The sequence below is a fragment of the Actinia tenebrosa genome, unplaced genomic scaffold (genome assembly GCF_029948245.1).
Source record: "Actinia tenebrosa isolate PJP-AT-01 unplaced genomic scaffold, QUT_ActTen_1.0 PGA_scaffold3__52_contigs__length_22856419, whole genome shotgun sequence".
NCBI lineage: Eukaryota > Metazoa > Cnidaria > Anthozoa > Actiniaria > Actiniidae > Actinia > Actinia tenebrosa.
In genome coordinates, this window is record NW_028292580.1 from 6526358 (window position 1) to 6543076 (window position 16719).

The 16719-nt window shown below is 37.6% G+C and overlaps 1 protein-coding gene across 1 annotated transcript; it reads left to right on the top strand.

Moving 5' to 3' along the window:
- The first annotated feature begins 1175 nt into the window (after positions 1 to 1175).
- On the top strand, positions 1176 to 15027 carry LOC148908332 (TNF receptor-associated factor 3-like). The gene is made up of 8 exons (XM_089035831.1): positions 1176 to 1243; positions 1326 to 1482; positions 2567 to 2731; positions 3393 to 3545; positions 3768 to 4055; positions 5433 to 5747; positions 7569 to 7613; positions 14525 to 15027. The coding sequence occupies exons 1-8, from the start codon at positions 1176 to 1178 to the stop codon at positions 14762 to 14764; spliced, it is 1431 nt and encodes a 476-aa protein (XP_088891957.1). The 3' UTR covers positions 14765 to 15027.
- Positions 15028 to 16719: the final 1692 nt, after the last annotated feature.

Here is a 16719-nt window from a genome sequence, read left to right on the forward strand (position 1 = left end):
ATCCCCCACTCCATTTGCATTCAACAGTTAACATGCATTTTTTTTGGCCAAATACAGTAACTAAACTATATGCACTTCTCAAGCTAAAGATTAATATTGGTGAATGTCTAAATAGTCTCGAAAAAGAGACAGATCTAGAATATGTTAAGTTGACCTTCCTTAACCTCGTCTGGGTTGCCAGATATTCATAAAATGACAATATATCTAGCTTTACATTTATATTGGTGGAAATTCAAAATATCCTGGCATTGGTTTATCTACTGAGGTTCTGTGGTAGTAATACATTGTATATATGTTTTCCACTGGATATTGATATACGTACACATGTGTGTTAAAGAAAGTGAATGTAAAACAAATTAGTTCATACAGTCACGCACAAGCCACATGCACAAATATTCAAAATGTAAGTGAACAGAAAGATGTAAACATCATGTACATGTTTAGAATTTTTTTCTTTTGTAAATGCACTTGTAACAAAATATACATGTAATGTAATAATTATTCAAATAAATAAAGACCTAAAGTCTTCTTTTGTGGATACTGCTTTGTACTTTTTATCTATAAAATATTTTTACCTTGGATTTGCATAAAGTATTAAGTATATATATATATATATATATATATGTGTGTGTGTGTGTGTGTGTGTGTGTAAAATATTCCTGCTTAAGAAAATCTGTGTCTTGTATCACTTTTTATTATTTAATTTTATTGTTTAAACAGCACTAGTATTCCTGCCTTTTTTTATTAAACTTTTATCTTTATGTATCTGTACCTTTTACAGTAAAATATACAATGGTTTTGAGTGGCATAAAAGTCACTAATGTATTTTTTGGTATACACACACAAGAGACAAGTGGGATATTTTATACAGTGCCATGAGAAAGCATTGTAAAACTATTTTATTCTGCACCATTAAAAATCCACTTAGGCTACTAGTTGCAATGACTGATGGCTCAAGAAAAAGTGGAATATAAACAAATATACAACATACTTCCTGTTTCTGTTAGCTAATCACCCTCACAATTTCCCTGTGACATCTTGAAAGGTAACCATATACCTTTGCATTGAAGTGAGAACAGTGGTGAACTTGCAATGCTAGACTTTTTTTTAACACCTTGGACAATTATTTACATGTCTTTATCATGCAAGGTCACTGCCATTCTAGCTTCATAGGCATGGCCATCTTTCAAGATGGCACAGGGAGCTGTGAAATGGACTATTGGGGCAGTATATTGTCAATGATGTGCGATGATTCAACAAATTTTATTAATTTTGTTATTTAGAACCATTTTTCACACTTTGTTTTCTTTTTTTGTATCTTCTAGAGGTCCAAGTCCTCATTGTCCACTTGATGAAGAGCCACTTTCTGAAAGAGAGGTGTTCAATGATGTCTGCTGCAAGCGTGAGGTTCTTGGGCTCATTTGTTTCTGCGTGAATAACAAGCATGGATGCGAATGGAAAAAGGAACTGATGTACTTAGAAGTAAGAATCTAGCTAATGTCTGGTAAAATAATATGTAGTAATATTAGTAGGTTTTGGCCTTCAACGGAAACTTCAAAAGAATAGGCGTGTGTACAATGACAAAGTGACAAAACCTTTTATTAAACTGATTGGCACATTAACATGTCAACTATATAGACAATAAGTCCACCATGTACACAATGTCATGGTAAAAAACTTGACCTGTCTACAAAACCTAATACCACTTGGGTTTTGGAGCTCTGACATTTACATTACACATGGATGTGAATAACTGTGGACCAAGTAATACTGTGAAAACTGAGTATCACTGAAAAATAATGTACATCGTATATATACATGTGTTGATATCAAAGACAGTATTGTCAAGCAACACCAAATCATCATTGGGAAACATCAGTGTTCATATGACGGCTAACCGGCCAACATCATGGAACTGTAGCGGTTGGTAGGTGATAAAAATGAACTACTTTAAAGGTCTTAAAATCGTATTTTAAAACTTGTAAAAGTAGGGTTTATTTGCATCCCAAACAGTCAGAATACGTTTATTGATCAACACTCAAGGTCACTCTATAATATTATTACCTGGTTATCATGTTTTAATGTTTTACGGATAAGGACTTTGATGACATGGCCTTGTCTCATGCCTCTTACTTTATCTGAGATACATAAAGAGGCATGTTTTAATTACAGAACCTGCTGGACTGTGGTAGATCCTATTGGATTCAGGAAGAGTTTTCGGGGTTATCCTGGTCCCGCCTCCAATTATAATAGTGTTAATGTGCTACCCTTCCCTTGAGAATAAAAGTATAAAAAATGTTGGCCGCCATGTTGGATGATATGGCATAAGAAACCAAAATTAAATCTATGCCATCGGATTTGACGTGATATGCACCTCAAAGGCTGGGCTAAACTAAGTCAGGCCACGGCCAGTAGATTTTGTTTTAGTCTGTTAGATTTTGCGAAGAGAAAGACAAGAGAACCAAGAGTCTTCAGCACACTGATTTAAACAAAGCCTGCATTTCTATAGGTTCATACCAACTGCTAAATTATTCTGTTTTCTTGTGTTTTATTATCTTATTTATAGGAACACTTAAGTCATTGCGAATATCGAGAAGTTCCTTGCCCGAATCAAGGATGCAAAGAAATGATTCCAATGAAAAAACTTGATCAACACGTGAAAGAATCTTGTCTCTTTAAACCATCGTCTTGTCAACACTGTGGGGAACGTGTACCTGAAGTCCAAATGGAGGTCAGAAGTGCGATTTTTTCTTATAGTATGTTTTCTTTCTAAACTGATCCTTGCAAGACGTAACTTTCTCAGACGAGAGAACACTGATCACAAAAAGTGATAGCTAGATCAGTCTCTCAAAGCGATGGCTATGATTAATATGTCGACTAGGAGTAAGATGGAGAGAAATGTTAGCATTCCGAACTAATGTGATGAAAAATGTTTGCGCTCTTTGTTCGTTGTTACTTTCAACTTGAACTCTTGTTTTATTTATATGCATATAGAGAGTGAACAGTACAGTAAGGGATATAAATAACAAAAGAGAAAGGATGTTTAAGTTTGTGTGGCTGTTAAAGTAGTAAGAACCATTTCGAGTCGAGCTTCAGGTCAAACGCACTGAGAAATAGTTTGATGTGAAAATAACCTACTAAAGACTAATAGGTGAGCGAATGGTTTGAATCGAAGGTGTTATATTTGTACTGTAACAAGTGTGAGGACGTGTGTTTGTTCTGTCTGAACGACGACCGGTCTGACAACCTGAATGGTAGACGACGGGTAGTCGTCTTCAGAGCACAGTCAAGTGCATGAGTGACGAAAAATAAGTCTACTGTAGCTGAACATCGAAATCGTGAAAGCAGGGATACCCTATGATAAACTAACCCTGTGTTCTCCCATCTTTTAGGCTCATCTGCTTAAATGTGAAAAGGTCCCTATTACTTGTCAGTATTGTGGAATGAGTGATATTTTGCGTGAGCTTCAAAACGATCATATCGAAAATCACTGTGAAGCAGCAGAAAAACCCTGCAAATTCAAAGATGTTGGGTGTCTCTTCAAGGTATGACCACACAAGAATCAAATGCACAGACTATTGTAGAAGATCAATCTGTTACTCAATGAGAACGTGACAACTGCCAAAATAACCGACATCATGATTTTTAATTCCCCGATACGTTTAATCATGCATGGGGATGTTTTAGAACTACGAAAACCCCGTGAGGAGGATTTTTTACCCATTTGTAATACATGTTAACAAAATGGATGTTTAAACGTCATTTAGGGTAAATTAGAAGACCTTAATGAGCACTACGATTGCCAGAAGGACGAGCATCTCAAACTGACAGTCCAATCCCTGGACTCATCAAAAAAACTGCAAGAGGAATTGAGCCTAAAAGTGGGTAAAGCTAAAGAAAAGACTGAAAAACTGGAAGAGGAATTAGCTGAGCACCGAGAATCGTTGGCTGCAAACGCACAGAACTTGAGATCTTACCTGGCTAGATTGCGTAAAGCTGAGAAAGGTGTTGCAGAAAACAAATCTGCTATTGCACAGATCAGAGAACGCACAGAGGTAAGCTGATCCAATAGACCTCAAGCATAATGTATCATATCTACACTTCCAGAATCCTTTTCGGTAGCTTTCTTGTGTTGCTAACTTTCATTGTTGTGTTGGTCTTATCAAAGAAGTTTTTACATTTGAATATGAACAAATATTTTGAAAAGGATTGTGGTAGTATAAAACATCATTTGGGTTAGGGTCTGTTCTTTTAATTTATAAATAACCCGTTTATGGATCCAACTTGCTATAGAGTTTAGACCCGCAGCCGGAATGGTCCACGATTCCCCAGTAGCCCAAAAGGCCGAAGGTCAAATAGACATCTTTAGCTTGAGCGTAATTTTTCCCCACTTCAGACACGTGTCACAACCTTGAGAATAAGATTCTTTGTTTGAGTTATATCCATATTCATGTGTCTTCTCATGCAAAACCGTTAAGCAAAGAACTGATACTCTAGAAAAGGGAAAACAAGCTAAAGGGGTCTATTGGCTATTGACTATTGACTAAGATAATGGGGGCGAGGGCAGTCATGTCCAACACGGTCGAATTCATACGGATCGTCAGTGTGACTCACGATCCGTACGATTAGTGAAAGTCATTGATCATTTATTATTACTGATCATACATAAGTATGAATTATTAATACTCCTAATAAAGCGCACTTTCTTCACATCAAAATAGTCGAAGTGTGCTTTCATGGGGTACTCACTATCCGTGCGATCCGTTCAATTTGCACGATTCCTAAAACGTTCGTGAAACTATAAGTATGGTATTCACGGTGTTGGACAACCCTTCATATATCTGGATAATAGACGAGTTTAGTCGAAGAAACCTCGAGGGGATCATAGGAAATACACCATCCATATAAAGCCCCCCCCCTCTATGTTGGTCTCTATCAATACAAGGTCATTACATATAAACTGCATCGATAAAATATCTATTTTTCGCTATTGTTTAAAATATAGATTATTTCAAGGGGAAGGCGTGCGTACGGTATATGCGCACGAGTTGGTGACGTATAGGAAATCGAACGAGTGAGCATAGAAAAAACGAGTAAGATTTCAGATACCAACCAAAAAGTGCGAAAATGCCATACAAGTCCCCCGCCCCCTCCTCTCCCCAATTATGAAGTTTTTTGAATATTTCATGCATGCTGAGATTTTCTTGTTGTTTCGTTTCGTTTCGTTTCGATTTCATTTCATTTGATAAATAAATAAGTAATTAATTAAATAAATAATTAAATAAATAATTAAATAATGATAATATATAAGCTATATGATTTAAAACGACTGCTTTAAGAAATTATCAATTGATATCGTCAAAAGCAAAGGTAAGAAATGATTACAAATGAATAAATATTTGACAGTAATGCTGTCCACTTCCTTGCTACAGGATGCAGCTTCATCCAAAGGCGGTAAAACATGCGAGGTTTCCCTGCAGTTAGAGGAATTTCGCTCTGCTTTGGCAGATCAAGAAGAAAAACTGCGCTCCTTTGAACGCGAGTTGGCACGTGGCGTAGGGGGAGGAGGACTCCGATCCTTTAGCAGCAGCTCCCTGACTCTTGACAGGAGGCTGGACAGAAATGAACACCAGTTGGCTTTACATGACATTCAGCTAGCCGAACACGACCTTAAGATCCAGAAGCTCGAGACTACTTCATACCATGGTACATACATTTGGAAAATAGACGAGTTCAGTCGCAGGAAGGTCATTACATATAAAATCATCGATTAAATATCTATTTTTCGCTATTGTTTAAAATATAGATTACTTCATGGGGAAGGCGTTTTTACCGTATATTCACACGAGTTGGTGACGTATAGGAAATCGAACGAGTGAGCATAGGAAGAACGAGGGTAAGATTTCAGATAACAACCAACAAGTGCGAAAATGCCGTACAAGTCCCCCGCCTCTTCCCCTACCCCATTATGAAGTTTTTTTGAATATTTCATACATGCTGAGATTTTTCTGTTGTTTCTTTTAATTTAATTTAATTTAATTTAATATTCTTTTGTTTGGTTAATTTGGTTTGGTTTGGTTTGGTTTGGTTTGGCTCGGCTCGGCTCTGCTCGGCTCAGCTCGGCTCGGCTCGGCTTTGTTTGGTTTGGTTTGGTTTGGTTTGGTTTGGTTTGGTTCGGTTTGGTTCGATTTGATTTTATTCATGATCAGCACCTTCAATTTAGCTCAATAAGCCTGAAGCGAGATGACGTTTTACCCCCGACTCTATACCATAATAGTTTTTAGAATTATTTCATATTAAAATTTTTGATTCCTTAGAGAATACAGGAACAATAGTCATAATTAAAGAACAAAAGCAGTGTGAAAAGGATTATGGTCTATAGACTGGGGTAAAACGTCATCTCGCTTCAGGCTTATTGCGTACAGTAGAAATTTAAAAGCAACTAAATCTTGCTATTAACATTTTTAACGGTTGGCTCGAAGGCGTTTTCTGGGCGCTGCATTTCCATTTTAAATCGCAACGTTAAAAAATTGAAAGCCATATACCAGGAGTTCAAAGCAAAAAACCGTATATTCGGTATATTAAAAATTGTTGAGTTATAGAAGAAGAAAAACCTTAGGACAACATTCTTTTCTTTAACGACTTTAAAAGTTCTTTCCTAAATAGCTTCTAAGATCTTATCATTTTGGAATTGTAGTTTTGGTCTCAGATTAGCAAATAAAACAGCTTTTGCGTGTTCCGTTCATTGATAAAGCACGCAGGAAGTGGGGTAAGCACGAAAGAAGTGTAATTATTATATAGTTAGGATAGTACGCGCGCGCTGATTTGTCGAAAACTATGCTTTATTAGTGGACGGAGCACAATACTGACGCCATCTGCGCACGCGAAGTGCTGCTAGATCCTGCGACCGTCTTTCTTTTTGCGTAAATAAATTCAATACCGAAATAAAATTAGTAACTATATAATAAAGTGAATAACACAGCTTTTTCCGTGTTCCGTTTAGTAATAAAGCACTTAGGAAGCGCCGTAAGCACGAAAGAAGTGTCAGAAGCACACGCCTACGGCACGGAAAAAGCTGTTTTATTTGTTAATGAGAAGTACGAGCCATAGAAAAGAAAGAAAGAAAGACGGCCGCAGGATCTAGCAGCACTTCGCGCGCGCAGATGGCGTCAGCACTGTGCTCCGTTCACTAATAAAGCACAGTTTTCGACCAATCAGCGCGCGCGTACGATCCTAACTATATAATTGATGAAGATGTTGATTGCAATTTGTCATTATGAAGTCATTTGATGACGGAATTCAAAGAAGTAAAAGATTTACAAATTATTACTCCTTCCAATTTAATGTTTTCGGCACTTATCTCTTTTTATTGACGATCACGATGTCTACCCACACCATAAGTTTGGTCCAAAAGCACATTTTACACGTAGTTTGAGGATCATTCATACACAAACTATCTAATATTTAATCAAAAATGAATAAAATCTGACTTGCGTACTTCTCCCATTTCCTACCCATACCCTATCGTTAAGGTTATTTGTTAATTCAAAAATGTTTTTTCATTACAGAAGCATGATGAAATGTGCCATTATTCATTCGAAGAATCTCTCGGAGTAAGTATGAATAGACCTAGTTACCATTATAAATCATGTAATGTTTACATGATGTTCTCTGAAGAAATGTTTCTATGTTTTCATATCCATATGAATGAAACAAAGCTGCCCAAACAATGTATCTCTGCTGAACTATGCGGGAAAAAACCGTAAAATTTTAAAATTAAACACCTCGTTCTTAAGGAGGCTCTGGATAGTTTGGGTCTGGCACACCTAGCCGCATTGAAACGGCTACAACTTCGTCTTGAATAACTCGATCTGCAAGCGCTTTTCACACAATGTCAGGAAAAGTTTAAAGGTTTCAAAAATGATAAATTAGTTTAAAGCGGCCTTTTCATTATAACGTAATGACGACATCATATAAATCGTTTACCACTTATTTTCTCGAAAACTAGACCTAAACTTTCAAAGCGACTTGCACCAGTCGATAGTGTTCATCAAGGCACCCAACATATTGCAATATGAAAAAAATGTATGAGAGCGTTTTCCAAATATTACGCGATGAATATTTTCATGGACTTTTACTATTATTTCTAGCGTGTCAACTTTATACCCTCAAAATCAGGACTTTAATTTAGTGGATTTAATATTTTTAGTAGCTAGAATAAAAGCACTGTCCTTATTGAGTATGAATGGAAATAATAGTATACATGTTAAAAGTGCACTTAACCCCTGATGGTGAAATATTTCTTTATTTGAGTCTTTAAGTTATGAAGGTTTATGCTTTCAGTTGCTCCATGGCTTTCACTCAACTGATGAAAGTTTTTGAATTTCATTATCTGCTCCAGATGGTGGTCAAACACTGACCACCATGTGCTGTCAACCAGAAAGAATCTTATGAAAACTTGCAATTCAGCTGACAAACACTCCGCACGAGACAGAAAATGAAGTGTAGTGAAAGCCAGCAATATGCTACTGACCATGACGTCACCCCAGGCTTCATTAAATATACAAATTTTCATGCAAACAGTTTTAAAAAAGAATCATTACAGCGATTTCCACTTGATCGCACCGCGCGCCGAATTTGTTGATTTTGAAACGTTCGCTAATTAGCGCGTTTGAAGTGTCAGACAATCTGTCTCGGTCGGCCAAACGTTGCTCGATCGTTAAAAGAACCGTTGGGGTTCTTGGGAAAATGTCACAACACAATGTGAAGTTAAGTAAAGCTGACCGTAGCTACGAAACTGGTCGTCCTTTGAACACAGATCTTCTAAGAGCAATTATCGACGAAATTGTTGTTCTTGGTTGTGATGTCGTCACATTACTTTTTTTCGGGTTTCTACCAGACTGTTGCAACCAAGTTTAGAGTCACTAGAAGTACAGTTCGAAAAATATGGCAGGTGGGAACCCAAGTAATCTCTCAGCAGAAGATCTAGAGCTGATTGAGGTTTTAAAACGGCAGAAAGGTTCAATATCACTCAGAGAGATTTACGATGTTCTCGACGCTTTGGGAGACTGTGGAGAAAACACGGCAATATCAGCGATAAACTGAGCAATCAGAAATAGACTACTGTCAGGGTCATGTTCAAAGAAAAAAATTACACAGTTTGCCAAGGAACGATTTACCCCTGTCAACATGATATACAGTCAGTTGTTTGTCGACTATTTGAGTATCAAGGATCCATATCACTTGAAATTTTTTGACGAATCTGGATTGAAACTTCCCGATTCCGGTAACAGGAGCTATGGCCACTCACTTGTTGGAGAAAGATGTGTAGAAGTTACACGTAAATGCCAATCTCCAAATATAACACTGAACCTGTTAGCTTCATTGCAACGGGATGGAGTTGCATACTATGACATGATCGATGGACCATCAAACACTATAGAGCTCCTAAATTTTATTACTCAAGCCTTAAATGCCGTTTCTCCAAGGGCCGGTCGACCTGTTATAGAATGCGGAGACATTGTCATGATGGACAATTTAAACGTACATCACTACGAAGGAGGAGAAATTCTTGAAGATGTTTTCAACAACAATGGAGTGGAACTTCTCTACACACCTATATACTCACCAGATCTTAATCCTGTAGAATCGGTATTTTCCAAACTCGAAACTGTACTAAGGTATGACCTTTACTGAAAAGTTAGTGAATTTTGATTTAAAAGTTGCTGTTACAGAGGCCGTTTCCTATGTTACCCCACTCGATGTGACCGGTTATTATAGAAACACCAGTTATATTTTTGTGTGAGACGCTGATATACCAAGAGAAAATGAACTAAGAGAAGGAATCCCCGTGCCCCATCATGTGCACACTTTGATGCTATTTTTAGAATCATTGATGCTACTTTTAACTCGTTACCATGCCCGCGCTATAATCATGCTTTTTTAATGCCTCGTTTTACGACACCAAAAGCGCCATTTTCACAGGCTGTGTTTACTCCAACACTGGAAGCCGCCTACCCTCAAGAAATCAACCAATCAGGTTCTTCGCTCAAAGTATCTCTAAGCTAAAAATAGCATGAAACTGTGCACATAACTGTGCACATTGGTTACAAGGCTATATAGGTAGGATTCCTTCTCTTAGTTCATATTCTCTTGGATATACTGTTTGTTTAATAAACTCAACACAGTCAATGATCATGTATTAGGTACAGTAATAATATTCATCTAAGCATTCGAATGTTTGCTTGAATAAACTAATCCTCTATTTCGTGACTCAAGCAATTATTGTAAACAGTACAACTCTACAGTTTGTTACAATAAAGTGTTTATATTTTTGCTGTTACATGTGAGCTAACGTTTCTGCGATTGAACAGTTCAGTAATAGTTTAGTTCATACATCTCAACAGTTTTTCCAATACTGTAAAAGAGTGTTCATAATTTGCTGGATCGACTATAATGTTCTTGATTGCAAACAGTTATACAACTCAACAATTTGTAACGATAATAAAGTATTTATATTTTTGCTGAACTGATAAACTAGTATTCACCATTTTCCATACATCGGTTCACTGGTCAAACACAAAGCATTAAGTCGAGGTTGCAAGGTTCAAATTTGAATAATCCTTTGAAAGTACCTTGGCGCCTCGCTTGAGCGCTGAAAAATGGTGAATAGTGTAACAACGAATTAACATAAATTACCAAAAACGGTAAATCAGACCCAGGCCTGCGCGGTAGTTTTTGACTTTCGAGTTTTGTTTACACGTGCAAAATCATCCGTAGTATTATTCGTTTATTTTTTCGTTTCATAAATTTATGTAGGACTTTTAACCGTCAGGTATGTAACTAGTGCATTATTTTCCTTATATTCATATAAGTTTGTAATATTTTGTTTGTTTTTGTTTAAAAACCTCACTCGATTCATTCGATCAAATTACCCAACTTACCTTACTGTGAACTTATTCTTCTTATTGTACTTCGACTGATCCAAGTTAAATACAGAAATAGTTTCAACAACCCAGCGAGCGTTTCAACGTTTTTTAGTGCCTACATATAGTATTTCTGCGATTGTAAACAGTTCAGTGTACATCTCAACAGTTTTTCCCACAAAAGAGAGTTCAGAATTTGCAAAAAGAACTATTATTTTCTTGACGCTAAACAGTTATACAACTCAACAGTTTATCTGGAAAGTAAAGTGTTCATATTTTTACTGAATAAACTAGTTAGCATTTATTTTCGTGATTGTAAAGATAACAGTGCATCAGCGGTATTGGCTTCATCTATTTCATCTTTTTGCATAGACACGGCTATTTCAAAGTCTTTCGCTTCTTGTTCTGTGTTTGGGTGTTCTGGGAAAATAACTCCGTGACTTCTAAGTACACTTGTAAAAGGGTTTCCCTTCGTTTTCACTCGGCTTGAATACGCATATCTTTCCTGGTCCTTGTACCCTTCTTTGAGTATTGTAGAGATGGAATCTTTCCCGGGTATTTTTCCATCAAGGTGTTTGGAGTATCTTTCGATTAACGCAACATGCTTTCTTCGTAAGCTCCAATCCAATATACCACACCAGAAGTAACGACTCCATTCGTTTTGTTTTTGAGACTTTAACCTGTTCAATTGTTTTTCTTCGATTTTTAAGTTCAAACTCCCATTCTTGAAGACGTTTTTCTTCCCATAGTAGCATTTACTCGATACGTTTGAAGTTGTCCTCTCAGGGATGGCATTTTTCCTTTCCACATTGGAAGACACTTGTGCACGGATTGAGATCACATTTTTTTGCGTGTGGCCCACTTGTAAGTGTCATCGTCCACAGACAGAACCTGGGATAACGCGTGCAGAAGACTTGTCAATTTCTAGCCGCGATTCCAAGTCGCGTTTCTCTTCTCGTAGACGTTTCACTTTATCTTGTTGGAGGGCGACGTCTTGCTCCGCAACGATCACAAACCTCTCCAGGGGACTCTCATTGAATTTTTTTGGAGGATCAGAATTTCCAGGGGATGAGGTCCTCGTTTCAGTGTTTGAAAAGCTACTTAAAAGTGAACGTGCAGCTATTGGTGGTGCCGTTGGATGATCTTTTGCGTCTCTTTCAATTCTCTTTTTCTTGTTATCCGACTAAACAATGACTGGAGATTCACCAACTGTCAAGGTTACCTGGCGGTATGGCCTGTCTTCGAAAGATTTAGCGCGTAGTAATATTTCCTTCAAGTTCAAGTTATCTTCATCCTCGTCTAGAAGATTGATCTAAGTCTCTGTCCTCGTCTTTGTATCGAATTCGCATCGTGCGAGTGCTGAGATGTCCAATACTTGGACAGTGACTAGAAATTTCTCTCACGCCGGAGTCTTGGGTACGAATAATCTACTTCCCCATCGATAACATCCACATGCAAGTAGAATTTTATAAACTTTTGTGGAGAATACTCTACCTTCAGCTGACACAATACCATCGCACGGTTTGCACGATCGAAAAAGACGTTCCCTCACGCTTTGAGCAACGTTTAGCCGACCGAGACATACTGTCTGACACTTCAAACGCGCTAGTTAGCGAACGTTTCAAAATCAACAAATTCGGCGCGCGGTGCGCTCAAGTGGAAATCGCTGTATCATACTCAAAGTTTCCACAATGTTTATTGTAAATCTGGTGTCTCATAATGGCTAGTGTTTAATATTAAAAACAAGACCCTGCTGGCAGGGTAGGTTGGGATACCTGGAGGATCTGGAGGACCTGGTTTCAACATGCATGGAGGATTTAGTTGGTTGAGCTTCCAAAACTACTGATAAAGTATTTTGTGACTTCTCGAAGTAATGATAAATCAGACCCTGGTTGGGACGGTTTACTAGTATCAGAGTCTCTAAAAACTTAAAGGAGAAGTAAAAATAAGTTGCAAAATTTCGAACGACAGTGCTAAAAGCCGTTTGCAGGCAGAGCGTTTATTGCCATACTCATCAAACTCAATCTGGAACTCCAATAGCAGTTCCGAGATCTGGATTTTGGCATACATAATTAGCTTGTTGTGCAACGACGTCTCAAAAGCATGCACATTCGCACGGCTCGCTTTAAAATCAAAATGCTTCATTTAAAACGTAAAACAGGCTTATATTTGCTCAGAACCTCTCTCATAATTGCTTTACATATTATAATTTATCGACATTTTTCAATAAATCGCCTTTTTTTGAAGAAAAATTAGAGGAGTTCATAACGCTTCGAACGGCAAAGATCAAGCCAATTATTTATTTTGCTTCTTAAATTAAATAGAATCTTAAAATAAATAATGCTATGTACCTCATTCCTTTGGGAGTAGACTTTGAAGCCAAAACAATTAATATAAATACATAAATATAGGTTATAAGACTTAATTGTCAAGTTCAAGAGAATAACGAGTCATGAAATGAAATATTTGTTTACTATCACTTATCGTAATTCTGACTCTTGTGAACCCTGTTCTCCTCATCGATCTTCGCTTGTTCGTGCAGAAAATACTGTTGGTTTAGATAAATCATGAATAGATAAACCAAAACAAGCTTTTGCCCATGAAGTTCATTGAAAATTCTTAGAAATAATCGCTTCGAAATCATCGCGCTATCTTGTCGGCTTGATATCCTTGTTTAATACGAAATTGATAAATTAATATTTCTAGTTCGGCTGCCTTGAGTTACAGCAGTCAACGAAATAGAGCATGCGTAGACATAACCCTGTGCCATGTTATCTGCTAGCTCCGCCCTCGATCTCATAATCACTTGACAACATAGGGACATTGATTGACAGCTGGTACAAGCTAATTGATCGGACTTTATACTGGAACCTTATAGCGGAAGCCCGCAAAAATCTCTTGGGTTATGCCCTGAAGATTTGTGGGTACTATTGCGCAATTTTCCCATTTTGCCGCGCAGGAATCAGTCAGGAAAAACAAAAGGCATTATATGACCGGTTTTCCAAAGATAACCCGCTAAAAACGGATAAGAAACAGCTAAAAATTACTAAAGAAGAAGTTAAAAAATACAAAGAACAATTTAAGATCGACGTGTGTTCATTCTTTTCATTTTAAAATTTTACGATTCTTTGAGCATAAGGCAGCACGGATACATTGTTTGGCCTGCCTGTGTATAAACGAATAAATTTCAGAAAAGTTAAGGAACAATTCTTGAGAGAACATGATGTAAACATCATGATCAAATGGCGGGCGGGCGGGCGGGTAGGTAGGTAGTAAATAAACTAGGGTATATAGGATTTTCACTAGAGCGCTGTTTCAAGAAAGCCGCAAGGCTCTCTCTCCTCAGGTAAAGTGATCTTTAATACAAACTTGTCTCTGTCTTATAGACGAATACATTACCGAAATTTCGAAAGAAATTTTGAGGAATGCCGGCATGCGGCTGCCAATTCGTCACGCTTCTTATATAAATATATAAACAGCCATATGCAAAAACTTTGAACCTTTTGTAGACAATACGATTATCGGTTATCAGTGCACATGCCCTAAAAATAATCTTTCTTTTAGTTAACCCCGAGTTAAATTGTTTGTTATTTCTAAAGGATTCGGAACGAGACGTCGAAGAACAAAGCGACCAGGACAAGGAATATTTGAAAAAGGTAAGAAAAGAACACAAAATCATGAAACTAAAATCTTATAAAGAACATTTTGAAGCAAAAATGAAGAACAGCAAGGACGCCAATACCAAACAAGATCTGCAGACTAAGATAGGGATCATAGAGGAGCATATTATGAAGGAAAAAGAAGAATTGGACAAACTAATACCGAGAAATCATTTATAGATAATATGCGATAAAGCATTAGAGTGCTTTAACTGGTAGATTGCAAACAAGTATTGATTGCACTCTAATGAATGTAAAGATGACCTAGCCGTTTTATTGGTTTTTGTACACAAGCGTTTCTAAAGCGCGCTCGACTGCGATTGACTAGATTATTCGCACAATCGCGGTTCAGTGATTGCACGTGCACACTAAATTTACTAATTACTAGCTTGTACAAAATAGTAGAGTACAAACACTAAAACTGTGCAAATTAAACAATAGAAAACAGGGAAGCACGGGTGGCGTAGCGGTGAGAGCGCTCGCCTCTCACTAATGCGACCCGGGTTCGAGTCCCGATGAGCTCGGTGTCGTATGTGAGTAGAGTCGTTTGTTGGTTCTCTCCTGTGCTTCGAGGGCTTTCCGGGTTCTCCGGCTTTCCTCCCGCCGCAAAAATCGACTCCTCAATTCCAATTGGAATTACAGTGGATGAATAGCTACTCTGTAGAAATGCCACTGTTAAATCCTATTTATTTATTTATTTTAGAAAACAATAGAATTAGCATATTTTAGCAGTATTTAGTGGTATTTATGTTGCACACTTATAGTGTTTGTACTCTACAACTCAGCATTAGAGTGCAAACAATATAACCGTGAAATTTTAGTAATACTAAATAGCACAATTTCATGCAAATTCCATTGTTTTCTATCGTTTAATTAGCACTATGTTGTACTATTTAGTAATTAGTGTTTCACGGATTAGGATGCAAACAATTAATCCGTGAAACACTAATTACTAAATAGTACAAATCGACCCATGTAAAAGAATCTTACGGTGGATTCCGGATTCCAAGCGCTGGATTCCGAGATTCCGAGACCCTGGACCCTTACAGATTTCAAGGGTCTGGATTCCGGATTCCAAAACTTTTGTATTGCGGATTCCGGATTCCATATCGTTAATTTTCAGATACTTTCTCTGAAAATTATATTTGATATACTTGCCAGTATAAGTAGAATCGTCTATCAATTAAATCAGCATCTGATGACAGATATTCTTGGTGGAGATATTACACAGTGGGGGAGGGGCTACATCGGTTCAGTCTAGGTCGAGGCGATAGCATTTGAGTGTATACTTTGAATTTCAAAGTAGCGGATTCCGGATTCCAAAAGGGTGGATTCCGGATTCCATCATAAACTGGATTCCGGATTCCAAAGCCTAAAATTTCGTGGATTCCGGATTCCGCATTCTCTTACATGGGCGATACAAAAAAAGTGCTAATTAAACAATAGAAAACAATGGAATTTACATGAAATTTTGCTATTTAGTATTATTAAAGTTTCACGGTTATATTGTATGCACTCTAGTAAAATTTCACGCTTTTACTAAATGCACTCTAAGGCCTAGGGCAAACGTCGAACTTTCCATGCACCGAACTCATTAAAAACAATGAATATCAGGTGATGATGAGGCGGCATTCTTTGATGCGAATAAGTTCGATGCATGGAAAGGCCTAAGGCCCCGTCCACACTATGACGGATAAATTTGAATCCGCAACTTTCACACCAAAACCGAAAAAAAAGTTTTCCGTCCACACATGAAAACGAATAAAATGTTTCACGTCCACACTAGTCCGATCAGAGGCGGCAAAAACGCTTCATTGCACATCTGAGCATGTGCATCGAAGCTGAAATTAAGCCCGCGGTGAATTTTTAGCCTTCCCGCCATGTTCCCATGACAATCATGACGTCATCGTATTCGAAAAAATTCGGATACGAAATGTTCTCCGTCCACACTAATACGGCTGGCCGGCGTTTTCAAATTGTTCCACTCTGGAGACCGTATTCGAAAAAATTCGTTTTCGGTGAAGAATTGTTCCGGATTCGCCCGGATTAGTGTGGACTGTAGGCCTAACCGAATGAATAAAAATTCGGATTCAAATTTATCCGGCATGCCGTGGACGGGGCCTTAGTAGTCCAGT

What these genes read in the sequence shown, in the direction of transcription:
- LOC148908332 (XM_089035831.1), top strand. Translation starts at nt 1,176, where the DNA reads ATGGCCATCTTTCAAGATGGCACAGGGAGCTGTGAAATGGACTATTGG. An exon ending in AGGAACTGATGTACTTAGAA is followed by an intron (nt 1,483 to 2,566) that starts GTAAGAATCTAG and finishes TCTTATTTATAG; the next exon opens with GAACACTTAAGTCATTGCGA. An exon ending in TACCTGAAGTCCAAATGGAG is followed by an intron (nt 2,732 to 3,392) that starts GTCAGAAGTGCG and finishes CCCATCTTTTAG; the next exon opens with GCTCATCTGCTTAAATGTGA.